General features: G+C 46.6%; 1 protein-coding gene and 1 non-coding gene across 5 annotated transcripts in view; both read right to left on the reverse strand.

Annotated features, from left to right (window-relative positions):
• MECR (mitochondrial trans-2-enoyl-CoA reductase) overlaps positions 1-21,912 on the reverse strand; it is a 33,673-nt gene extending 11,761 nt beyond the window's left edge. The window contains exons 1-5 of one of the 4 annotated variants that reach the window (XM_013046862.2): positions 21,687-21,912; positions 14,337-14,562; positions 8,891-8,988; positions 8,301-8,432; positions 1,238-1,381 (exon numbers count right to left, since the gene is read on the reverse strand). In XM_013046862.2, coding sequence (XP_012902316.1) covers positions 1,238-1,381; positions 8,301-8,432; positions 8,891-8,988; positions 14,337-14,386 — 424 coding nt within the window. In that variant the 5' untranslated portion in view covers positions 14,387-14,562; positions 21,687-21,912. Of the gene's footprint in view, positions 1-1,237; positions 1,382-8,300; positions 8,433-8,890; positions 8,989-10,834; positions 10,898-14,336; positions 14,563-21,686 lie in introns of those variants that run through there. The other 3 variants (XM_013046852.2, XM_013046856.2, XM_013046845.2) reach the window with 3 other exon arrangements.
• On the reverse strand, positions 19,615-19,718 carry LOC123387408. The gene has a single exon (XR_006601865.1). It is a non-coding gene; the product is annotated as a U6 spliceosomal RNA (small nuclear RNA).
• Positions 21,913-27,131: the final 5,219 nt, after the last annotated feature.

Below are 27,131 nucleotides of genomic sequence, written 5' to 3' on the forward strand. Positions count from 1 at the left end.
AAGAGGTGGCCTGAGGGGATGAGATGCAGGCGATCAAAACGTCTCTTGCACCAGGATTTGGGCAAAGATCCCTAGTCACCTGCTGGCTTTTTCCACCAAAGGCTCCCAGGATCGCTCTGGCACAGCTGTGAGGACCTGCATTTCTCTTGGCAGGGAGCGGGACTGGTTTTTAGCCTCAAGCAGCGGAGGCTACCTAAGCCTATCATGCACCAGCATCTCTGCTTCAGGTTCGACATGCGCATGGCAGAGCTAGACTAGGCCATTTCTCTAGCCCCTGGACATGCAGAGTGTGCAGGGTGACCTTCCAGCAACGGGGGTGAGCCCAGCCTCCTGTCAATGGGAGGTTAACTGTGAGGTGGGTTCCATGAGGGTCTTGGAAGGTCCCCTCTCAGCAAGACTGAGCTCTGCTTGCCCACAGCAGTAAGCGGCCTTCCCTGGCTCGCCCCATCTCCTCACTCCTGCTTCCGGGATCACCTTCCCTGCCAACCGTCCACCCTCCATCCTTGTCTCAGGCTCTGCTTTTAGGGAACCCCAAACAGAACACGTGGCTTTGTCATCTCCTTGCCCAGTGAACTCACATAGCACTTTCCTTCTCTGGACCTCAGTTTCCTCACTGCTCAACAGGAAGAAAAATCAAGTAGAGGAGTTACTGTGCTGTGTGCATTGTCTCTGTTAACCCTCACAAACCCTTCCTCTCCGTGTTACGGGTGACACATCTGATGATCTGAGAGGTCATTTGACTGTGAGAGGGGAAGCTTGGGTTCAGACCCAGATTTTCTGCCCAGGGCCTGGGCTTTCCACCACGACACCGCACTGCTTTGAAGGTTTAATGCACGTAAAGGTCTCTTATGTGAACTGGAAAGTGTCCTATGAATGCTGAGTGAATTACTCGGTTCAGCATTTTACTGAAAACACAGGCACTGTGTCTATCTTGTCTGGCTTTGTATCCCAGAGCTTAGCACAGCTCCATGTTTTTGCTGAATGACAGAATTTCATCCCAAGCGCCAGGGAATGTGGTCCTTCAGCGGTTATCTGGAGTGTTCTCCTCATGAAGTTTCAGCATGTTTTCTAGGATCCAAGCTAACAAAGCAAAAGCAACAATCATGCACTCAGCCTGGGTAGGGGCCCATCTTCCTCTCAGAACCTTACTGGTAAGTTCCCATGGTCTCGGGGTCAGAATTTGGGTTCCATCCCAGGCTGGGATCCCGGCCTGCTCCCAGCTCCTGTGGGTTCCTACCTGGCTGCAGCTGCTCGAAGTCCATCAACATCCTGTAGGCCGTGCAGGGATTGACACTCAGGGTGGCGGCACTCTGAAGAGGGAGGTCACTTGGAATGCTGATCACTGCTTCCTCACTGAACACAGCCTCCGTCCGCCAGGTTCCTGAGTCAGGGGGTGAGTCCAGAGTAGTGAGACAGGACCCCTCTCCACACCGGACCCCAAGTCACCCTCCTCAGTAAATGGGCACCTAAGACATCAGCCTTCAAGTACTACTTCGAGAATAAAGAAGATCTAGGGGCACCTGGGTGGCTCAGTCGGTTAAAGCCTCTGCCTTCGGCTCAGGTCATGATCCCAGCGTCCTGGGATTGAGCCCCACATTGGGCTCTCTGCTGGGTGGGGAGCCTGCTTCCCCCTCTCTCTCTGCCTACTTGTGATCTCTGTGTGTGTCAAAAAAAAAGAAAAAAAATCTTGAAGTCCTTTGGATCTCTGTGAGTCCTCAGGATAGTTATATAAGGTAGATTCTGTTATTCTCACATTAATTACCTCAATGTAGCTCATGTCACCCAGCAGGTGGCTAAAGATCTGAAACTCCTGGACTCTGAGAAACAGCATGACATGGGCAAGGGAAGCTGTGAAGCCCCCTTTTTCCTACTCAGTCCTCCTTCTCATTGAGGGCAGGCTGACTTGGGTGGTATTATGGAAAAAAGCATGGAAGTAGAAGTCAAAGGCCTGGGTTTGGGACCTGGTTTTGCTGATCTGCTAGTTGAGCAAATTCTTAGGTCTCTGAGTTTTGTTTACCTTAATATGTAAATGACACTGGCAAGAAGAGCCTGACCGGCCTCCCGCAAGGGCTGCTGCACAAATCAAATGACTGAAAGGAAATGACAAATGTATCTTTAACCTCCAACCCACATTCCAGTTGCAGACAAAAGAATCATAAAACATCAGTGTTGAGGAGGCCCGGAGAGCATCACATTTAACCTCCTCATTCAACAGGGCGAGAAACTGAGAAAGTGACTTGCCCAAAGTCGTCTGGCCAATCTGGGCTGCCCCTTCCACCTGTGGATACTTAGTGTGGACCTACTGTGAGCCAGGTGCTTGAACAGCACAGACACATTCCGGCCTTCCACAGAGTTTTAGTACAGCGGAGAACATACAAAACCAGACAAGCAGATATAGTAACTACGAATTATAGAGGCAGAAGGTAACACTGGGGAGAATTATTTGAGATGGGGATAAGGGACAGCTTTTCTGAGGAGGTGCAGGCTAACAGTTAAAGGATCCAGATACCAGCCATTCAAAGAGTACATCCAGAACATTCTAGGGAAAGGAAAAAGCATATGCAGAGGCTCTGGGGCAGGACAGACAGAAGATGGACCTGGGAGGATATACTCTGCAGGGCAGAGGGTGATGGGAAAACAGGCTTGGGCCTTGGCTGAAGTGGCTTGGGCTAGAGGAACGGTCACCCAGACTTTCACGATCCTGACTTGGAGTAACCATGAGTTACAGTGTCACTCAGTACATTCGCATATAATAAACAGGTATACATACATATAACAGAAACCAAAGTTTCACAGAATGGTATTTATCCTACTATGTTTGATATATGATACTATTCTGACTGATTTTAGAAAAAAAAAAAAAAGTGCTGTTGGCAACCCCCTACATCGACTTTGCTAATGGGTTACAACCTACCGTCTGACAGATGCTCACCTACACGGGTGGGATCCTGCACAAAGCAGAGGTGAAGAGGACAGACTTACAGTCAGACAGACACAGATTCAAGCCTTGGCTCCACCACACACTCACTAAATCATCTAAGAGAAACTCCTTGGAGCCTTGTTGGCTCAGTGTCTGCTCTGTGGGTCTCAGGGGTCCTTGGCCTACACCTCCAAAGCTCTGGAGGGTGTGAACCCACCCAGTTGCTGGGATTGGAATAGTGCCCTGGCGCCACAGGGTCAGGTGTGGAGAGGGGGACAGCGGAGGTGACTAGTCATTGTGCTGTAGGAGGAGGGAAACAATGGAGGCTTCAGGGACCAGGTACGGAGACAGGAGGCAGGAACACACTTTGTTAAGGGCGATGTCACAGTACATCTGTGGCTGAGGGGACAAGACACTGGAAAAGGGAAGGGTTCCTTTGGAATCTAGGAGGTACCTGGGCATTCTCTGGGCTCCACCCAGCCTGGTTCTCAAATCTCCATTGCCATCTTCATAACCATGGCCCCCATTCCTCTTAGCCAACATGTACTGTATCTACTCTGCACCAGATGCTTACTGTAGGGCCTTCTGTGCATGAAATCAGGGATGTTTTCTAATTCCTCTTGATGGCTCCACAATGGAAATCCACCCTTTGACACGAATTTCTGGGGCTTGGCCGTCCTTAATCCTCTTCTCAAGAGAACCTAGGTGGGAGGGGGGCAGCGCCCACGGTCAGCCCCACAGGCTTTTAGGGTTTTATTTATTTATTTTTTAAAAGATTTTATTCATTTGATAGAGCACACGAATGGTGGGAAGGGGCCAAGGGAGAAGCAGGTTCCCCACAGCAAGGAGCCTGATGCGGGGCCTGATCCCAGTGGGATCATGACCTGAGCGAAGGCAGACACTTCCCTGATGGAGCCATGAAACCCTTAGACCCTGGAGTGGGGGACCGGTTTTAAAATTCTAGCTCTGCCATTCATGATTTGTGTGACTTAGAATTATCCACTGCATCTTTTTTGACACTCATGTCATAGTGTGAAGATTAAATGCAATGACATTTGTACAGATGATTGCTGTGCCGAGTACATAGATGTGGAAGTTCCCTTGGTTTCCTTCTGATCCTAAGTCCCATGTCCTAGTTCTCAGGACTCCCGTTCCTCAGTCCTGTGCAACTGGCCCTTAACTATCTCTACCACCTAATGCAGGGGTTGGCAAACCGCCACCATGGGCCAAACCTGGTTCACCACTGGTTTTTGTAAACCAAGTTTTATCGGAACACAGTCATGCTCACTTCTTAGGTACTGTACGTGGCTGTTTACAAAGGTAAAGCTGAGTAGAGGCGGTGTGGCCTGCAAACCCTATAATATGTACAACTGGCCCTTTAAAAAAAAGTTTGCTGACCCTGATCTAATGCGTACAGAAATTTGTCAAAATTGTTGTGTGTCTTCCCTCAGTTGAGCTGCACGAGTGAGTTGGGAGATGCCACGACTGTTAGCTGCATTGTAGAGATGAGGACACTTGAGGCTCAAAGTAGCTGTGGCTTCAACAAGGTCACCCACGGGGGTGGAACAAGATTCCCAGGCCGCTGCTCCTGCTCCTGCCCCAATGCTGCCCCGGGAGGGCTTTGAGCATTTCCAATGAGGACGTCAGTCCGCACGTTCTCTGGCCTGGTGTCCCTGGGGACTGCCTGTGTTTGGGGAAACACTGGCTATGGGCATATCTCAGTACCTATCAGGAAGGATGGCCAAGGTTTGGCCAGTTGAGGACTGCGCTGTTCAATGACTGTCAATTTTACTAAACTGCAGCCTTCACCAGAAGGAAGACCACATCTGTTCACTGCCGTCTGCCAGAGCCCTGCACGCAGCAGAGGCTCACGAAATGCTTGCCGACTAAATGAAGTTGATTATAGTCCCGGCCATTATAAAATCCTCATGCTCTTTGACCCGCACCTGGTGGGAGGAGTTCTGGCTGATACCTGTCTCTGCCACCTGTGCGATGACCCGCACCCTGGCAGACACCCCTCATTCTTCTCTCCAAATCTAGTTGACCTGTCTTCTCAGGTCCTATGGCATTGCTTTGTTCAGACCCTTCTCAGGTAAAGCCTGAACCGTGTAGCCACCTCCTTACTGGCTTCCTGCCTCCACCCTCTGCCTTTCCAGAGCATTCTCTGCACTGCCCACGTCTGGTCACTCACGCTTCTGAACTCTTCCTCTGGGTCTTGTGAGCCTCCATGACTGGAGCCCAGCCTAACTCTACGACCTCATCTGTTGTCTCCGTCAGGCGAGCAAGGACCCAGCCACATCCCTGCAGTTCTGACAGTGCCATGCCTTCTCCGACCAACCGCCGCACCTTTGCACATGCTGCCCTCCCTGCCTGGAAGCCCTTCCTCACCTAGCCCACGGGCTGTGCTTCTACTCCGTCTTCCCAGACTGAGTTCAACAGCACTTCTTTGCACAGCTTCTCCTCAAGCTTCCCAAGATGGGGGTGGGGGGACTCCTGCCTTTGGGCCCACCCTCTCTTTACAGTGTTTATTACATTGTATTGTATTAAGGTTTGTTTTTCTGTTCCTGGATTCCCCAGCCTCAGCCCAGAACACTTTGAGGGCAGAGACTGTGTCTGACAGGGGCTGGCACAAAGCACCACTTCCTCTCGATACAGAGAATCCTGCAGCTCTCTGCTCAGATGGCCAGGTTCTTTCACTGCCAGGTGGGGCTGCAGGAGAGAGTGGAGCCATTCTTGGCAGCTCTTCTTTTCTTCTGCGGGGGAGGGGCAAAGGGAGAGAGAGAATCCCAAGCAGGCTCCACACCCAGCACGAAGCCCAACACAGGGCCCCGCCTCACCACCCTGAGATCATGACCTGAGCTGAAATCAAGAGTTGGATGCTTAAGTGACTGAGCCACCCAGGTGCCCTTCTTGGCAGCTTTTCTGATCTCAGAGAAGAAAAGAGCTTCTGGTAGACTGCTTTTACTGTTTTTTTTTTCTTTCCTGCCTGGTGCCTTTTTCTTTCTAGAACTGTTCCTTCTTAACCTCTGAGGCTCCATCCCCTGAACGACAGGGGTGGGGAAGAGACTCAGCTACGGCAGTTGGGAGTGGCCCAACCCCACACCCCTGGTGGTTTTAGGCCAAAGGATCTTTACCACAAGCTTTTTTGCCATATAATTCATTAGCCATCAGGCAATTTTCTCATAAAAAGTTAAATAAAATAACTGGCTGACTGTTTGGTTTGACAGTTTGTTGGTTTCATCTACTAGTTGACAGTCTGGTTTCATCTCTCCATTGACACAGTCCTTCTGTTTTGTACTGTTTAAACCTTAGCCCTCATAATGGTCTATACAGTAGCACAAGAGTTTTGAGCCCACATTTCCCAGAGAGCCTTGGAAAGTCTATCAATAGAAATGTGACAATATGCCAAAAGCAGACAACAGTGCAAAAGGCTTTCACAACACAATACAAAGGCAGCTACAAATGTGCATCCTAGTATTTTGGAAACTGATAGTTCTCTTAATCAAGGAAAAAATTTTAGCAAAAAAAAAAATTAATAAATAAAAATTTAAAAAAGCATGATACCAATTCAGGAGATGAATCAACAAGCACAAAAAATTGCATACTAGGAATAAAAGACTTTGAAGACAAGCGCTTAGGAACATTCTGTAGATCACGAAATAAAATCAGTATTTGTGCAGTATTGCTATGCAACTACACTAAACATTTTGAATGTACTCTAACATTTTATACTTTGCAATAAAGTCTTTTTAATTTTGTTCATTTTTCATGTTTCATGATGTCCTTTTTAATTGAATGTTCCACTTTTATTTTTCATGATTTTATCTTTTATAGCAAAGTTGCCTGATGGCCAATTCATTATGCATGAAAATGCTTGCAGTAAAGATGCTTGCCATGACAGTGCTAGATATGACAAGGCTCATGAATGAGCAAGGACCAGGCAGGGCCGGTCAGAGTCCTGCTAGCAGATGGATATGGCCGTGCTGGACAGACTGTGTTCATTTGTTTGTTCTTAGGATGAAGCAAACCTTGGATGCTGGTGGCCACCTATGAAAGGTCAGTTTGAATCTCAGCTCCATCACTTAATGGCTGGGTGAGCCTGTGCAAGTTGCTTAATATCTTATATTTGTCTCATATGTACCTTCTGTTGTGGGAATAGTTGAGTGATATATACAAAGTGTTTAGAACAGTGCCTGGTGCAAAGGGAGTGGACGATAACTATTCATTGATGTTATTACATCATTGTGTGGGGCAGATTCCATCTGAGAACTTAGTGAGAACAAGAGAATGGGCTCTGTAGCACTGGGGTTCCTGGATCCAGCGGTCCCTGAAGCCTTCCATCTCTTGTTCTTCCCAGTTCCAAGAACCAAATAACTTCTTCTTTTTTCTAACTTCTTCTTTTTATATAAATCAAGTTTATGTCAACTCTCTAAGCGATAGCCCAAAGAATCCTAATACTGTAGTGTAGCATGAAAAGCAGCGGTGACAAGATTTTTGGTGGGCTCTCTTTCAGTTTGCTGTTTCAGTTTGAGTTTCAGTCCTTTAGATGTCCAAAAGGGTGGATAGCGTCTTCCCTGCTTCCCTCTCGTGGTTGCTGTCAGGATACTCTGTATAACGTTTGTGCCTCAACAACTAAAGCACTAAAGAACAAAACTCACCAATGACTCCTTACTACATATCAAAGAGAACCCTAACTCCTTTGCTTGGCTTCTGCAGGGCTCCCCCATGTGGCCCCACTACCTTTGTAACCATCATTTAAGCATCTTCTCATGTGCAGATCCTCTGCTGAGGCTACACTGGATTTCTCATCATTTCCCACACTCACCTTTGTGTCTTTGCTCATTTCGTTTCCTCCAAATGCAATGATTTCTGGCTCATCTCCATCTAACAATCCATCTATCAAAGGTGCATTCCAAAGAAGCCTCCTCCACAGAGCCCTCATCCTTCTTTAAGACTCTCTCTTTCTCTCTCACATCTCCATTCACCCACAGAGGAGCCAGAAGTGCCCTCTGCTTCCTGTGAACTTGTGATACACCCTTTATTGAGGTTACTAGTTTGGAGATTTCTCCAATTAGATTTTAACCTTCTGGAGGGCAGGGGCTGTCTTATTTGGATTTCCCACTGTATCTTACAGCAGGGATTTAGGGATATAGGAATTCAGAGCCCAAAGAGATGAGAGAGCAGGTCCACTACCTCCAGAGTGGAAGAAACACAATTTCCGCTCTCCTGTTCAGCTCGCACTGCATCTGGTGGTGGGTATATGAGCTCAATAATAAACTCTGCATTGCTTAGTCACACTGAGCCAATGAGCAAACATTTCCAGTGTGGGTGAAAGACAATCTGGAACAAAGAGAGGCTGCAGACACCTGGAGAAACTCACCCAAACCGGCATTGGCTGGAATCACCCAGTCTCCTGGCTTCACCCCAGTCACACTGCCGCCCACTGCTACCACCTGTCCAACGCCTTCATTCCCTCCAACGGCAGGGAGCTTGGGAAGGAGGCCATAATTTCCTAAGGGAGAAGAGCACAGAGGGCCACCCTGTGAGGTCTGGGCAGTGAAAGAGCATGAACTTTGGAGTCGGATCTAAGCCTGATCTGGGCTCTGCCTTTGACCTGCTGTGTAACTAACCAGACTCTCTGAACCTTAGCTTCTTCCTCTGTAAAGGGGATAATATTTTTTTTAGCGTTCATGGTGATTATGGGGATTAGATAATGTGTGAAACGAGCCCAGTGTATCGCAGGCACTCACAGTGGTTGGTTTACTCCCCACTGAAATCTTTCTGACTCTTGAAAAGCCTCACATTCCAGAGAGGGGAGGCCAGAGAGGGCTGGTAGTCTGCAGATGGCTCATCTGGAGAGCAGCTGCTGCTAATCACAGGGATTTCACACCCACACCTGAGGAAGGATGAAAATGAGGTGGCGGCTAAGCAAAAGAGCCAATTAACATAAGCCACAGAAACCAAGGTTACCTTGGATCATATTTATGTCAGATGGATTGATAGGGGCTGCCAGCATCTTCACATGGACGTCTGATCCGCCCACAGCAGCTAGCTCCAGGTTCTTCAGCCTAAGCACAAAGCCAAAGAGAGATGTTAGTGTCACCCAGCCTAGACAGGGCATCTTTTCCTCAAATCATCTCCCCAAAGTAGGTCAGGCAGCAACATTTTTGAGCTGCCATCGTGTGCCCAGGAATCAGGGTTGTTAGAAGAGAGAAAGGTGCTGTAGGGCACTAGCACAGGCTATAGGGCAACTCTCTCATTAACTGTGTGTGGAAAATCTCTAGTGCCCTTGCCATTCCCCTGCCCCCTCGAACACGGAAAGTAGTAAACCTTCTGCTGGCCTGGATTCGCCTTGTGTTTTCCAAAACTTGCTTATCACAGTCACCTGCTGTTTACTAATGCAGATGCTCAGGCCCCAGCTCTGACCTACTGAACCAGAATCTCAAGATACAGGGCAGCCCAAGTAATTTTTACGTCCCAGTTATGGTGACATAACTGGGACACCCTGGGCTAGCATTTGTTTTCCACTTTTTTATTTTATTTACCTATCTGTTAGTTATGGAACAGGTGAGGGAAAGAGATGCCCTACGTAGTTCAGAACTCCCTAGGTGACTCTGATTTGCTGCCCCTTCTGGGTGAGAATGCTGGTCTGTCAGAAGATATGCCAGGTGGACTGCTGAGTCTTAGGCGTGAAGCCAGCCTTACCACATGATGGCTGTGTTGCCCCAGGCAAGTTTCTTCCCAGTTCTAGGCCTCTTTCTCCATTTGTAAAATGGCAAGCGGAGGTGGTATTTTGGACTGCTCACTGCCAAGAGCCTCTCCCATTTCAGATGGGATTTCTATGTGGTAAGGCTCTGCTCATAGTGGGACCTAGACACTGTGGGACCCACGTCTTCATGCACTAGAACTTTGGTTAATGGGTTAAACCAGCTGAAGGGCTTTTGAGGGAGCCCTGGTGACAAAGTCCATGTGTTTTTTTTTTAATAAAAGGAGACCTTTCAAACAGAAAGTACTGATTGGTATCTTAGACCAGTGGTCTTCGTGACTTTTTAATTACCAGACACTCTTTTTCTTTCTCCACATCAAGACTTCATGTGTGCAGTATTTCCCTGTGCCCAAATGTACTTGTTCAGTAATAATTCTCCTGATTTTTAGTTACCAAAGGCGCACACACACACACATATATATGTGCCACACAGAGGTTCTAGCATCAGGCCACAGTGTCGGTGAACTACAGCAGATGTAATTCTAAGCACTTCCGGCAGAAATCTGACTTTTTAATTATACCTGAGGCTCCATTTGGGGTAGAAGTGTGATTTTCAGGAAATGTCTTGTACTAACAGAGGTAACAATGGTGACAGGTGTTTACGGGGTATTGGTCTTGTGCTAAGGCGCTTTAAATACATGCTCTGATCTAAGCTGTAACTCTCTTGTGAGGAGAGTACTGATATTGCCATTCTGTCAAGTAGGAAACAGAGGCTCCTCAAGATTATGAAACTGGCACAGGGTAAGATCACTAACTGGTCAGTGGCAGGGCTTCCCTGCTTTCCTAGTCGGCACTCTGATTTACCGTGCCCTGCATGAGCATCCTGAAGTTAGTCTGGGCGTTCCCCTGACTGCCTCCAAGAATCTCTGGGGCCCTCAGAGCCCCAATCTGGGAATTCCTGTCCTGATCATGACCAAAGTAAGGGAGGCCATGCCTCACCACGCCTGAGAAACAGCTGTGAAAAACTGAAATAGAGACACTCTGTACAGAAAGTTAACTTGGAAGGAGATATGACCAAGACAGACAGAATAAAGAAAGGGCCCTTCTTGTTTAGGTAGCTATTAAGGAATACATGTATTTACACACAGCTGGAGGAAGGGATTCCTTGTAATACCAATAACCATAATAACTACTGTTTGAGTGCTTACCACTGAGGCACTCTGCTGAAGTGCCTTCCATGCCAGCTTTCTGCCATTGTTCTGATTTTATGGCTGAGCAACAAAAGCACAAAAGAGGTAAATAACTTGTTGAAGGCCACCAGGAGTAGTAAGTGGCTGGTCTGATTTGAACCTGCCAGTTTGATCCCAGAGAAGCCAGCTGGCAAGGGGCTAAGCGGACTAAGCAGAGGGTGGCAAGCTGAGCACCAGCCTGGAGTGGTGTGCGGGCGTGATCCTCGCTGGACCTGCCTGGGGAGCTGGGGAGGGGTTAGCAGCACCCCAGTCTCCCCACAGGTGGGGCAGGGAGCCATCAGCCCGACAGCGAGGTCACTTTGTGAACGCATGTGTAAGTCTGCATTTTAAAGAAAAATCTTGCCTAGATCAAATGGATTGTAGACTAGCTGCCCTTTTCTATTATCTGTACTGCTTTTCTCTGACATTTTGACAAAGAATCAATTTTTCTACAGGCCTACACAGTCCATGTGCTCAAGCTACTTAAAGACTTTTCTTTCTGCACATTTTCTACATGCTGTTCCCTCAGCCTAGAATTTCTTTTCCACGGCTTCTCCACGAAGTGAGAAATCCAATTCACCTTTTAAGACATCTTCTGACCCTCTTGGTTCTGAAAAAAATTACTTGCTCCATCTTTAGTGCTCTCGTTACTCAGAAGGGGTGACTATACTATTTAAGACCAACTTATGTTGAGTTTTTTGTTGTTTAGTTTATGGAGTCTTTTTTCATGTTTCTTTCAGTTGATCACAACAGGCCTTAGTTCACATTCCTTTCCCAAAATTCTGAAGGTGAGAGGTACAACAAAGTTCAGAACCACATAATATCTACAACTTCCTGTGGGGGTTCGGGCAGCACTCTGTGATCAGACACATTGTTTCGGCAGCACAATGTATGAATATTCACACTAAGTGGGATGAATAATGACCATACAAAAACTTCACTATAGATCAGGCTTTCCCTCCAAATGAGATGTGAAACGAAAGAAATCAAAGCAGAACTGTCAGTCTGTAGAACTTTCTAGATTTTGGAGTTGCAGATTCCAATTTGGATTTGGATCTGGGTCTTCCGGACTCAGTTCGGGTCTCTTTTTACCTACCCCCTAGTTTTATAGTCAGTATGTGCACGTGTATTGTCTCCCCACTGGGCTATGAGCTCCCTGAAGGCAGAGAACTCTTAGTCTTAACTCAGTGTTTAGCACAGTGTCTGGGACAAAGAAGTGCTCAAGAATGCTTCCTAATGAAATTACCCAATTCTTCTCCCTGAGAGAAAGTGGCATAAAAGTGCCAGCCAGTTTTAGGGAATCAGGGGAGAGGCTTGAGCCATAGGGATTTACTATTGAGGCTTCTTCTTGGCTCTTCCTGGTTCTCGGCTGTTTAGGAAAAGAACTCTGAAGTATGGGTACAAATAAAAATGGAGATTGTCTTTAAGAGAGTTTGTTCTAAGTAAAACCCATGGCTCTTTTCCTCACAGGCAAGTGCAGATCAGGTTTGCAGTAAATCACACTTTAAAAATCTAGATGACCATGGTCAAGATGGGAATATTGTGGATCTCAGATCACAGATGAAGGGAGAAGCATGGGTTTGAATCCTGTCTTGGCCATTTACCAAATAGATAAACCTCAAAATACTCATTTGTGAAATGGGGAGACCACTAGAACCCAGCTGACAGAATTAAGTTAATGTAAATAAAGCATTTGCTAGAGGACCTGATACACAGTAGATGCTAACGAGATGGTGGGTGTTATTGGTGGCAAAATAGTCAAGGAATCCTTTGGAACAATTAGCTTTCTATCCCTTTGAAAACAATCACTGAATCACTGAAAGGAAGACAGTACCTTTTGGTAAAAACTCAAGTAAATTTAACTCAACGAATATTTACTGCCAGTCCTACTCAATGTCAGGTACTGTGCCAAGAGGTTTAAAGATAAAACAAAAAAATCTGCCCAGCGGCTTGACATGGTCACTGTGAGAGGAACCCTTACAGGCAGGCCTGAGGGTGCTATCTGAAGGCCAGGGTTTAAGCGGCTTCAGGGAGAAAATGCAGAATTAGCAACTGGGCTTTGGAAGAATGGTACCTTAGTTGGGCCTGGAAGGAGAAGCAATTTATTGGGTGGACTGAGGGAGGAAGCATGCTTTCTTGCTAGAGAGAATGAGAATCTGACTTGGTAACTGGCCAGGCAGTAGGTACAGTCTGGACAGGAGCCATGGGAAGGAAGGGGTTTTTATAACCTGGAATCTCTTGAACAAGAAATGCCATTGATGTCACTCAGTGACCAACTCTCTGTGGGGGGAGGCGAAGTCTTTGATGGCTCCCAGGCTTCTGGTGTGGGCAACTGGATGTTGACACAGGGAGGAAGGAACAGTGGTTTGGAATGGGGAGGAAGGTGTTATATTTGGAGCTTGAAGCAGGCACCCTGCAGTACTGTATGGTGCAGAGGGCGCTCCAGGCTAGACATACAGAGCTGTGAGTCAGCTGTGTGTAGCTGGAGTCCGGGCTGGCAGATCACCTTCCTTTGCATGATCTGGCTGAACGATTCAACAACGAATGTTGACAGTTTACTGAGCTCCAGACATCGCGCTTAACGTTTTACAAGCGTGATGCTTTTTAGTCCTCAAAACACCTATCAGGAGGGTGTTATCAGCCCAATTTACAGATAGGAAACTGAAGCTCAGAGAAGTAGTTTGCCTAACGTAAGACTGTGAAGTGGCAAAACTTGATCTTAAGCTTGACTCTGAAGCTCAGACTGCTGGACAGTAAGCTGGCCTCCTTTACACCATTTTTGTGCCATTCCCATCCCGAGAGATAATATTAGGTATTTGTCCGGAGTAAAATACGTTTGAGAAATGCGGCCTACTGATCGCCCTCTTTAAGATTCAGACTGTGCATTGGAGTCACAAAGGCTGCGAGAAGGCACCCAGGGAAAAAGCCCACGTGACTCTGTGTAATCCAGAGCTTCCAGAGTTAACTCAGCTGGGAACACTGTATTCGGGGCACAGCGAACACACGCCTGCCCCAGACAGCAGTTTGAGAAGTGCCACACTGGGCTACGACCTGCTCCCAGTTCTCCTCTTTGTCCTTTGGGTAGCCTCGCTGCTCTGTGCTGGCTGAAATTCACAGCGGTGGGAGGGAAGGTGAAAGGGCAGGGACGAGGGTCTAGGAGACAGAAAGCTGAAGCTGCAAACACAGGTGGGCAAGGGCAGGGGCAGCCCTAACACATGCTGCTTGCCTGGCGGGAGGTGTGTTGGTCCAGCTGCATCTCACCAGGGAGACCAGCCCCAGCCTGCCCCGTGGAATGCCATTAACACCACAGACACGGCTGTTCCCGCACATAGTTCTAACGGCGTCGTCAAGGATACCATTCTGCCGAGACAGGAAGGAAAACGGGGGCCAAGTCTGAATTCCAGGAGTTGGACCTCTGGTGTAATGATAGCAATTTCTTCCTTGTTTTTTTTTTTTTTTTTTTTTTTTTTTTTAAACTCACCAAAGGAACCGGTGGCTCTGTTCTGGAGTGCAAATGAGGCACCCAAACATAGTCTGGCTAGATCTCAAGTCACTTCCCCGGGACGGTTCACGGCCTTCCCCTGTGTGTGTAATGGCGCCAGGCAACTCGGAGGGATGCCACTGTCTTCACTCAACAGATCCCAGACTGGATAAGATCACAATGGCTCCTTTGAGGCCAAGGCTGTACACCTGTGATGCCATATGAACTACAAGGGAGACAAAAGGGGGCAGAAGAAAGAGCCTTTTGAGATGGGGGAAAAAGAGGCCAGTACTCTGGGGACTGGCTCAATTCTATTTGCTGTGTAAGGCAGGCACTGGCCAGCTCTGCGAAGATCTCTTTCCCGCCTTCTGCATTTAATTAGCCACCATTTGTACTTATCTTGCATCTTCCACTCAATCATCTCAAACTGATCAGTTTCATTTTGTGCAGGAAGAAGAGGCAGGGAGAGACTGTACATGGGCCACAGAGACTTCTCATCCTGCTCATTAAAGATAGCCAAGAATGTACATCCACCATAGGGCGCTGGGTGAAGGTAACCTCCATCTTACGTGGCTCTCTCCAGTCTGTCTGCAATCCCCATGGTCATGAACAACCTGCCTTCTGTGGTTTGGTGAAATGCTTGCTGTGCTGGATCCGTTGTCCGGAGATATGATTAATAATTAATAAGCAGGGCACACTGGGAATTGTGAAAGAATGAAGCTCTTTGGCTCGCAGCTTTCTAACAGCTCAGCAGGGGTGGTTGGCCACATTAGTAGGTGGGGTTCTAAAGGAGTGCTGGGCGCTCTGGAAAAGTTCCTTTCCCCAAGCCAAGCTCAAACACTCCATGTCTCATGGTGTGCTAGGCAACCCCCCTTGCCTCCCAGTGCCTCTTCTGGTGTGCTAGGCACCCCCACTTGCCTCCCCTGCCTCAAAGTGATCTTGCCCTCTCCTCTTTCAGGACTGCTGGCACGTCAATATAACCATTTTGAATGGAAAGGAATTAGAGACTTAGAGGAACTTCTGGAAGTTTCTACACAGGGTTGGCAAAAAAACCCTCTCTCTACCTTTTCAATCCTCTACTTTCTCTCAATTAAGATTACCAGTAAGCTTGTAAGCCCTATAATATCTGAAGCTGCTGACAGCAGGAAACTTGCCTGAAGGGAGCTGCAGAGTCTGCTGCTTCGTTTGCTGAGACCTAACCTTGTTGATCCAAAGAACAAGACTGGGCCACAGCAGGGGGACTAAGTCCCTGTCTGCAGCTGCTTTTGTCTCTTTGATGGGTACAAAGACAACCATGCATCTCCACCTGGCGGGCTGCTAATTACGATACCAACCAGGAGCAAAAGGGGCCCCTAGTGAAATTTTGTACCCAGGACCCCTGATTTCTAGTTGCAGCACTGCTACTTGGAACTTGCTAGAACCATCCCTGGCGAGCAGGCAGTCCAATGTCTACTTAGTTTCACAGCTGTCAGAGCCAGACAACAGCTGGACCAAAGAGCATTCAGTCTCCTATCCATTCCCATGGCTGCAGGATTATGTAGAGAAGGATGTCAAGGCCTCACCGTGTCTCGGCAGGAGAAAGTGTCGCTTGGGGAGAATGGGGTAAAGAGGAATACAGGTTTTGAGTTATATAGAAAACGGAGCTTGACAGTTTCATTGGCACAGAAGATGGGATGGGGAGTGACAGCATGTGTGCCCATCTTTACCACTGCTGACCTTGGTCAACTCCTTCATTTTCTCAAAGAGTAAATGAAAAGACTATAGACTGGAGTGATTTCCTCACTCCCACAATGAGTGGCAGAGTGGACCCATGCCAGTGCCCTTGCAGGTGGGTGCCCAGTGACAAATCCTGACCCATAGATTAACCTCTCGGCACCTTTGCTTTCCCTTACCCTCTCTGGAGAGTGGGAAGGGCCTGGAGCCACACCAGAGAACGGGGCTAGGAGCTAGGAGGCCCAGACAAGCATAATAACTTGGGGTTGCTCTGGTGGGGCGGGGGTGGGGGCGGCTCTCCTCCCATACTTCAGACATAGGGGAAACTCCTGTCTGCTCTATGATACCTCAGGGTATCACCCTCAGGGTTTTGGCCCTCAAGTGAAGAGCCTAGTGTGAAGTCCAGAGGGAAGGTAATATGCAAGTATACAGGATGTGGAGTCCAGCTTGAGTCTGAGTCCTGTGATCTCAAGCTGGCCCCCCGGAGCCTGAAGAAGCTGACTCCTCCCTCAAGGAACACATACTGAGTGCATGGGAGGCACTCGCTAAATATTTGTTAACCAGACATACTGGTTTTCTCATCCCTCTGGGCTTTTACACATATCGGGGCCTCTGCTTGGAACATTTCTATACTTTTCCTCATATACTGCCCACCTGATCTTCTGGGGGACTCAACCTAACCCTCATGCCTTCAGAGAAAGCATTCTGACTACTCTGAGGGGTTTAGATACTCCTCTTCTGGGAGTCCACAGCAGTCTAACAAATCTAACAAATATGGCACTTGTCCCACTGGGCGGTGGTCACCCATTTCCTGGACTCAGGTGTGAGTTCCTTAAGGGCAAAGACCACAGATTATTCACCTCTGCACCCCCAGTCCTGCCTTGCACATCGTAGGCCCTCGAAGAATAACTCCTGGCTAACTTACTAACCAATGAGTTCTGTTCCCTCCTCCTTCAATTAATGACAACAATGTAGGGCTCCAGGAGACAAACAAAATCCCAGTTCTCAACACAGCGCCAAACCAAAATCCCGGTTTTTTTCCCCCCAGTATTGTAATTCTGGTTTAAAAACCAAGTCACCAGGGTGCCTGGATGGCTCAGTTGGTTAACTGTCTGCCTTCGGCTCAGGTCATACAGGGTCCTGGGATCGAGCCCTGCATCAGGCTCCCTGCTCGGTGGGGAGTCTATTTATTCCTTTCCCTTTGCCGCTCCCTCTGCTTGTGTGCTCACACATTCTCTGTGTGAAATCAATAAAATCTTAAAAAAAAAAAACAACCCATCATTTCCTTAAAAATAAAAATTAAAACAACACAAACAACAACAAAAAAAGCAAACACAAAACCGTAGTCACTAGCTTAGAGTTTTGGTTGATATCAATTGTAAAAAGAAGTTCCCTACGAGTAAACAGTGTCCTACAGTGAGGGCTCCCAACCCATACAGCCTGGGTCCTCACTACCTGCACCCCCAAATTCCATTTGGCTAAGACAGAATGGGTTTATCCAAGGGTTTCACAGCTTCATTTCATTTTGTGCTTGTGGCAGGTAGGTGAGAAAGCCATGATGACCAGGATCTATTCTATGAAAGTTTCAGGATCTTGAAAAGGGATCAGACAGAGAATAACATTCCTACCATCTTCCCCAGGGTGGGGCTGCCCTTCCTATGAAGGATAAAGACTTTGGGTCACCTGAATGGCTTATAATTTTACCTCCTCTTCTGACCTATCTTCTTCCCCATTTTATTTGCCATCTCATTCTCAAAAAAACATTTCAGATGATTGAAGATCAGATGACCTGATCTTCAGGTCTTTATCAAGGACTTTTATTAAAGAAGGTACATCCTAGTTGTATGATCTTGGGCAAGTGACTTTCAAGCTTCTTAAGCCTCAGTTCCCTTATCAGTAAAATAGGGATAATAATGACCAAACTGAAATCTTGTGATTTTTAAAATTCCATAATATTTGTGGAGAACTTAGCCCAATGCTTGCCACATGTAATAGAGGCACAGTAAATGAAAACCAGTGTTTACCACGAGACCCAGAGAATGGCAAAGTTCTGAAAGGGTACATTCAGGAACAAAAGGAAAGAGGATATTGGAGTTTCCAGGACTATCTGATAGAGAATCCAGAACTCTGCGCAAGAGGTATGGGCATGGGGACCTCTGAAATTTCTAGTTTGTGATTCTCCCAAGTTTATCATTTTCTCCTGCAGTCCTACTTCATTTAGATCAGTAGTTAAATCCTTTAAATGAAAAGGTCCAAGTGCTTAGTTGGGGAGTTCATTTTGGGGGGAAGAGAAAAAAGCTCTAGGGAATGGGGGAACAAGTCTTAGTAGAGAGACCAGCTGGAATGTTTGGGGGCCAACAGAAATGAAGAGAAGGACATTCAGAGATCCCTTAAAGTCTCATTCTGAGGAGTTCTGACCCAAGCAGACCATCCCTCAGCCCCAAGCAGACTGTTCCTTGTTCCCTCCCTGCTGTTCACAGTGCAAGCTCCACAAACAAGGCTAGTTTGGGGAACACTCTGCTCAGACCCTGAGTGCTTCCATGACCCTGCCTGGTGTAACCTGACCCACAGCCCCAGTCACTGGCGTATTTAAAGGACACCTGATTCTTTCTGTGACAGAGTGGTTACCCTAAACCTCCAAAGACATGACTACAAAGAAGAGAATACCAGCCTCTGGCCTCAGGCCATACACGAAAAAGTGGAGTTGCGTGAATCTGGGTCAGAAGGGAAAGCCATTCTTCTGGGGCAGAGGAAGAATTACTGCCTGCCTAACGGTCTGTATCCACAAGGGCAATGGTTCTCAACCCTGTTCAGGGCATCAGAATCACTTGGGGAGTTTAAAAAAAACACAGATAGTCAGGGCCATCCTAGACCTACTAAATAACCTCGGGGGAGGCATCTGGGAATATGGAGTAAAAATGCCACAGGTGACCATGGTGTGAAGTCAAGGTTGAGGAATGGGGCATGAAAGTATCATGTCTGAACTTCTGGGAAATTACTAGGGTTCCACAGAAAGAGACAAGAGAGCTCTCTTTTTTCCCTAAGTAGCATCTGCTGCCAGACCAGCCTGTTCCAGAACTCCAAGAGGGAATGAATCAGAAGGCAACTGGACTCAGCTGGTTAACCTTCCTAGGCCTTTCCAAAGGGTCCCATCCTCATCACCACAGAACTCAATTAAAAAAAGACAAACATACACTTCTTACAGAAATTAGATTCACGATTAACCTTTTTGGAGCACTTGTTTTGTGGTGGTTCTTGTACCAGTCACAGAAACTAGAAGCCTGGGAGGGAGGCACCATATCATGCCCTTTTGGGGTGCACTCCTGGAAAACCATGTTCATCAGAGCTTTACCAATTCATTACAGCACAGTCCTCAGGGACAGCTCTTCCCGACACAGTGATCATTACCTACGATTAACATGCAGGTTGACGGTTACTGACTGATGTGTCTTCTCAATATTTTCTCATGGTGGATGTGGCTGGGGTGAGTGCATGACCCTGAATTTAACTGAGGCTTATCTCCTCCAGCTGTCAAAACACCTGGCTTGATTTTTTTTTTTAAAGAAAAAATATGAAATGCCTCATGAATTTGCATGTCATCTCTGAACAGGGACCATGCTAATCTCTGTATCGTTCTACTTTTAGCATATGTGTTGCTGAAGAGAGCCCTCTGGCCTGTATTTCAGCCATAAAAATAATTCCATGTTTGCCTGTCCTTTGGAAAACAATCAAACCATGTGCTAGGAATCAGAGAGTGGTAAACAGGAGAGTACGTCGGCGCTTTCTGGCGTAGAGCATTAGCTTGATCTCGGCTAGTCAGCACTATTAGCTGTACCTGTATTGTGTCCATGCTTAAAGATGAGGTTAACAGGCTCAGAGAACTTCAGTAACTTGCCAAACATACAGAGCTAGGACGAGTTTAAACTGGTCTCCAGGTTTGATTCCCAGACCAGTGCTTCTGCCTTAGCTCCATTACAGTGACCCCACTAGCACTTCTGAATGGTTAGAGTCACTTCTGTGCAGATTTATAATGGCTGACAATTACATGCTGTTCTTTATCAACCACATGCAAAAATCACAGATGAAGATACAACAGAATGTTAGGAGAACATATTCATAAAATTAATGAGGGCTTAGAGGGCTGAGTGACTTATGTAAGATCAAACAGCTACGAAGACGTGGAGTCTGTCTTTGACCTTAGGTCTGTAAGGCTCCAAAAGAGGAACTCTTTGACTGGCTAAAGTCACATATATAGTGTGACAGACAGGAAATCACATGAGATAGGAGTAGATGCTATGGGTTCCTGTCCCTATTTCAATACTTATTAGCTATATCACTTGGGACAAGTCCCTTCTTGTCTTCTGCAAACTGAAAACAATGGTCTCCCACCTACTTTCTGGGAAGCGAAGATTCAAGTGGACATAAAAGCACTCAGAAAATATTCTCCAAAATAATAATAATAAAATAATAATAGTAATAATAATAATACTGCCTAGGAACTCAAGCAAATCAGTAAGACCTGGGTTTAAATTTCAACTCTGCCACTAATTGGCTGTGTGACCTTGGGCAAGTGATTTTACCTTACACCTCAGTTTCCTGACGAAACGGGGCTAAATCAAGTACCTTCCCCAAAAGGGACAATTAAATGAAAGCATCCATTTGGATACATCCATTATGTGCCTTATATATAATACCTAGCCAGTAAAAGTCATTGAGGGATAAATGGATCAAGAAAATGTGGTATAAACAGGTATAATGGCATATTTATATGTGTGTGTGTGTGTATACTTATCTGTGTGTGTATATATATGTATAGTAGTGGAATAATGTCCATAACAATGTTACCTTTTAGATATATAAAATAATGGAGTATTATTCAACCATAAAAAAGAATGAAATCGTGCCACTTGAAACAACATGGATGGATGCTGAGGGCATTATGCTGCATTAAATAAAGTCAGAGAAAGACCAATAATGATCTCACTTCCAAGCGTAATCTAAAACAAAAATCAACCTCACAGATACAAAGAACAGACTAGTGCTGGGGGTGGGGGTGGGGGTGGGGTGGTGTGTGTGTGTGTGTGTGTGTGTGTTATGTAGGAACCAAATGGGTGAAGGGAGTCAAACGGTAAACTTCCTGTCATAAAATAAGAAAATCATGGGACCTAACGTACAGCTTGGCAATTACAGTTAGTAATACTGTACTGCATGTTTGAGAGTTTCTAAGAGTAAATCTTGAAAGTTCTCATCAGGAGAAAAAAGGATTCTGTAGCTGTGTATGGTGACAGATACTAACTGCACTTACAGTGGCAATCATTTCGCAATACGTACAAATATCGAGTCATCATGTTGTACACCTAAATCTAATCTAACATTGCATGTCACTTCTACTTCACAAAAAAATAAAAAAAGTTAGCGGCGATTACCGTCATAATTGTGCCTCTCTGGCCTTCAACCACCTGGAAGTACCGACTTTCTGAGCTACCCAAAGCGCCCTGGGCTCAGTTTGGGTCCTGTTATTCTCTGCCTTCTTGCTCCACCCGCTCCCTCCTTGGTCAAGACCCCCTTCTTCACAGCGCGTCTTAACCCCCTCCAGTAACCCCTGGCCCCTGGCCCCGTTTCGGCGCCGTGTCTTACTCGACGACCTTGGCTGGGTCCCCGTGATGCCCATAGATCAGCGCCCGGACCCGGGAGGGCTCGGCAGTTGCGGAGTAGGGGGCTGCGGCAGACCAGCCGCGGTGCCAAGCGAGGAACAGCTCGTGCGGCATCCGCGACCCGGCTCGCGCCCCCACCCGCGCGCCGCAGCCCCACATGCTTCCCGCAGACAGCTCAGAGCCCGACAGCGCGTCTACGTCATCGGCCCGCGCCCGCGCGCCTGCGCCCCGCCTTCCTCCCCGCCCCGCCGTGTGGCCACGCCCCTTGCTCTTTTTAAAAGCTCGTGCTCTACCTTCGCTGCCCGCGCGGTGGCGCTTCGGAAGACTGCGGGGGTGGTGGAGTGAGATGGGGGTGTTGGAAGTACCCGAGGGAGTCGTGGAGACTCAGGGCTGGCCAAGTAGTTCTGCAAAGTAGGAGCATCCGAGACCGGCCTGGAGCTGTGCCTACAGTCTGCGACTTGGTGTTTGATTTGGGGAAAGTCATTTACCCTTCCCTGACTTCAGTTTTTTCTTCTCCCCATCGTTTATGGAGTGCTCGCTGTGCCAGAACTTTTAAGACATCACCTCATTTATTCTCTGCTATCCTGTAACAGCATAGGGAAGCAAACTTTACTTCCCTACCACTGAATAGAGTAGACTTAACTTGATGTGGAGGCAAGAGCACTGGGCTTGGAGCTAGAATATTTAGGTTCAACTCCTAGTCCTTCTGCTTCCTAGCTTGGCCACCTTGGGCAGGTGTCCCAAGCTCCCAGGCCAGGCTTTTTTCTGATGGGTACACTGGGGGACAATATATGTCCTTCAAGACTGTGGTGAAGATTGGATGAAACAGTAGGATAACGTTGTGGATAGAAGAGCACATTGTAAAATGCTAAGTGTGCTCAGATATAAAGGAGGTATCACAAGGAGGAAGGCCCCCTCTCAAAATGCTTACATTGTAGAAGGGATTTAGTGGGAGAGTGGAAGTGCTTTATAAGCAGATATAACACAGTAAAAACACTAAATCATATTTTTATTGGCTGTAAGACATGAACATAAATAGCTAAAATCCTAGTTGATAGAATAGGACAGAGGACACTGTTGGAGTCCAGAGGAGAAAGGTGCTCTGGAAGGAGCCAGGGTGGAGTGGGGGTTCTTGCAGGAGGTGCTGTGGAGACTGTCCCACTCAAAATCCTCAGTATGCATAAAATTTACCTGAGGTCCCATCTCGAGCCTACTGAATTAGAATTTGGGGCACAGGTTCAGGAATCTGCAATTCCTACCAGGTTTCAAGAATATCCTGATGCAGGTGGCCTAGGAAACTGGCTTAGACAAACACTGAGCCAGAACTTTGAAGGATAAGGAAGAGTAACTTTCTCTAGATTTTACTGACCCAAAGCCTGCCAGCTCAAGGCCTTTTCTCTGAGGAAGAGAAGAAAGCAAAGTGCTCTGATGAAAGCTGCAGGTGGTTGGATTCTGGCAGAACTGACATTGAGTCTTGACTCTGCCCTTTTCCAGCCATTTGATTTTGGGTAAGTCACTTGGCCTCTCTGTGTCTCCATTTTCTTATCCTTAAAATGAAGGAAATAATAGTATTTGTTTTGAGGCTCTTATGAAAATCAAGTGAGCTATTGTTCATTTGAAGCATTTAGCACAATGCTTGGCACATGAAAGCATTTGATAAATGTTATTAGGTTATTGTGAAGATTAGATGGGAAATATCATATGTAAAACACCCAGACTAGGGTCTGGCTCATACTATGTGCTCAAAAAATGTTTATACCTGTTTTTATTATTAGAGAAAGTAGATGTCCCATGATGGAGCAAAGACTTGGTCCCACACTTATGTGAGTACCCATGTGCATGGGCACATACACACACATGCACAAAATACCCAGTTTTGCTTACGTTCTGTTTTCACTGTGACACATAGATCTACTTCTGTTGAAGACTCTCTAGGTGACTTTGAGCTATTGACATTAGCTTCTCTACCAGATTGTTTCCTCTGAATTCCCTGGACAGCCTGGCTGGAAATCCTGGAGAATCATCTAGTAGGTCTGCCTCTTGGAGACTGGACTTAGTCCCCCCATTCATCCCAATAGCCCCCCTTTACAGTCCAGGACATCAACTGTGTCAGCAGCCTTCTTCCTAACTGAAACCCTCTCCCCCCATTTCCTTCCACTTTCCTTCTTCCTCAGGCCTCCAGAATGATTTTTAAAAAATATTTTATTTTTTATTTTTATTTTATTTTTAAATTTTTTATTTTTTTATAAACATATTTTTATCCCCAGGGGTACAGGTCTGTGAATCACCAGGTTTACACACTTCACAGCACTCACCAAAGCACATACCCTCCCCAATGTCCATAACCCCACCCCCCTTCTCCCAACCCCCCTCCCCCCAGCAACCCTCAGTTTGTTTTGTGAGATTAAGAGTCACTTATGGCTTGTCTCCCTCCCAATCCCATCTTGTTTCATTGATTCTTCTCCTACCCACTTAAGCCCCCATGTTGCATCACCACTTCCTCATATCAGGGAGATCATATGATAGTTGTCTTTCTCTGCTTGACTTATTTCGCTAAGCATGATACGCTCTAGTTCCATCCATGTTGTCGCAAATGGCAAGATTTCATTTCTTTTGATGGCTGCATAGTATTCCATTGTGTATATATACCACATCTTCTTGATCCATTCATCTGTTGATGGACATCTAGGTTCTTTCCATAGTTTGGCTATTGTGGACATTGCTGCTATAAACATTCGGGTGCATGTGCCCCTTTGGATCACTACGTTTGTATCTTTAGGGTAAATACCCAATAGTGCAATTGCTGGGTCATAGGGCAGTTCTATTTTCAACATATTGAGGAACCTCCATGCTGTTTTCCAGAGTGGCTGCACCAGCTTGCATTCCCACCAACAAAAATATTTTATATTTAAGTAAGCTCTACACCCAACATGGGGCTGGAACTTACAACCTTGAGGTCAAGAATCTCATGTTCTACCGATGAAGCCAGCCAGACACCTCCAGAATGATTTCTTTTTTTTTAAACAGAAAGATCAGATTTTCTTTTCCTTGCTGAAAGTCCTTCTGTGATTCCCCAATACTTAGATCCAGAAGCCACAGTTCTTTTAAGAACATAATGAACTACTGACATGCTAAAGTTAAGACTGTAAACAAAACAAAACAAAATGAAACAGTGATTCTATGCTGACTCTGTTAATCTCTAGCACAACTGCCATATGCTAAAATCTTTAGAAAAGTATATGGAGGAAAAGCACCACCTTTAAACAAAGAAAATTCTCTTCAACGTAATTAAGTTACCTTCTTGCAAGTTAGAAGGAGATGGCTATAGTTTGAATTCCATGGCAGAACCCCTCAGCTTAACTTGAGGAGTCCCTTGGTTTCCCCAAAGACACGGTTGGAGAACTACTGATTGAGGGGTTCAAGTCTACTTTTCACGCCTTGTATTCAATAGCCTCTGCACTCTGAGTCCCACACTGTTTTTATCTCCTGCTATAAGACTGTGCGTAGCCCATGATCCAACAGCACCTGATAGCCACCTCTCTGAGCAATTCCATGTCTTGTATCTTTATTCACGTTTCTTCTTCTGCCTGAAATGCTCTTCTGGCCTTGCCTTCCTGGGAAATTCCAGGTTCAGATATCATTTCTTTGGTATTGTTTTCCAGCTCCCTAGGCTGAGTCAACCTTTGCTGCCTTTGTGTTTTCTCTGAATTGGTGTTATGGCCTTTAGGACACAGTCCCTTATTTGTTTACATGTCCACTTGCCCCTCTGGGCAAGAGTGGGTCACGTATGGTGCATCTCCATGACACCAGCACCCAATATGGGACTGGCCCAGGGTAGGTGTCATAAATATTCCATGAGTTGAAAGTAATTGAATTTCCTTACTACCTGGCCCTGTCTGCGGTGCTGTCTCCTTTTCCCATAGATTTAGGCAGGTCACTCCAGGCCACTCAAGGCTTCTGGAAGTCTTTGATCTTTTCCAAGTGAAGCAGTGTTCATCTGTCCACCTGTTGCTCATGTTCTCCTTCTCCTCCCATGACGGTGTCTGCCCTGTAGTCTTCTCCAGCAAAAAGAGCAAGAGTGGGTGTGGAGTTGGTCAGGTCTAGATTTGAATCCTGGGCCTATCATTTACTAGTTTTGCGGGAAAGTGGACAAGGGCCACATAATTTCTGAGCCTCAGTGTCCACATAGAGGAACATGGGATCAATGGTAAACTCTTGTCACAAAGCTCTCACAGGAGTCCTCTGCAAACAGCATCACCTTTGGTTGTTTCTTCTATTCACTGGATTTCTCTCCTTGAGTTTCTTGTTCTGGGTAGTCCTTCCTGTCTCTTCCTGTATCTATCTGTTTCTTCCCCATCAACCTTTTCTTGCTTCTGACTTACTTCCAGTGATTCTCGCTCAAATTCTCTGTCTCTGTGGCCCCTTCTCCGACTCATCAGGGCTCACAAGAGAGATGACCAAGAGCCTAGAAGCCTTCTGCCCTGCCTCCTCCAGGTGCAGGCCAATCTCACTTGTGCCCCCCTCAGTGAGTAGCCAGCCTGCAGCGGAGGCAGGGCACGGGGAGGTCTTTGATAGACCTTGAAATCCTAGGCTCTATCCGGTGTCACTCTCCACTAGTTAGAACCATCGATCTGTGGGTCTGTCTCTATTTCTACAGTCTGTTATCCACTTGGCTCATCTGAAGACTTTAAAAAAAAAAGTAATTTTATTCTGTTTAAGGCCCCAATAGCTTCTTACTGTTCTTAGGGCTTAACCCAAATTGCCATAGTGTCTTGTACGCCCTCCCCATCCTGCCGGCCTCTCCAGCTGTATCTGGCTCCTCTTTCCTCCCCACTCCATTCCAGCCACCCTGGCCTGACTGTTCCTCAAACACACAAGCTCCTGCTTTTGTACAGGCTGTCCTCTCTGGCTGCTGTGTCCCTCCCCACTGATTGCTGGCTCCTTCCCTTACTTCAGGTCCCAGCTCAAATATTACCACTTCACTTACTCAGGAAATCCCTCTCAGACCCCCTTAACTCAAGTAGAATGTCCTCCCCAATTATTTATCACAACATTTCTCCCATTTTCTTTAGACTGCACATCTCGGATTGTAATGACATATTTTTGCATGTTAGCTGTTGGTCTTTTCCCTGAGAGTGTAAGCCTCATGAGGGCAAAGACCACATCTGTCTGCATTCATTTATTTACCCATTCGGTATTTTTTTGAGCATCAACTACACATTGACACTAAGCTCTGGGATACAAGACAAAAGTCTTGCCCTTAGAGGGGCACCTGGGTGGCTCAGGTCATGATCCCGGGTCCTGGGATCAATCCCCACATCGGGCTCCCTGCTCAGTGGGGAATCTTCTTCTCCCTCTGTTCATGCTCGTTCTCTCTCTTGCAAAAGTAAATAAAATCTTTTAAAAAACCCCCAAAATAAATAAAACT

The sequence above is a fragment of the Mustela putorius genome, unplaced genomic scaffold (assembly GCF_011764305.1).
Source record: "Mustela putorius furo isolate JIRA1106 unplaced genomic scaffold, ASM1176430v1.1 tig00003853_pilon_pilon_pilon, whole genome shotgun sequence".
NCBI lineage: Eukaryota > Metazoa > Chordata > Mammalia > Carnivora > Mustelidae > Mustela > Mustela putorius.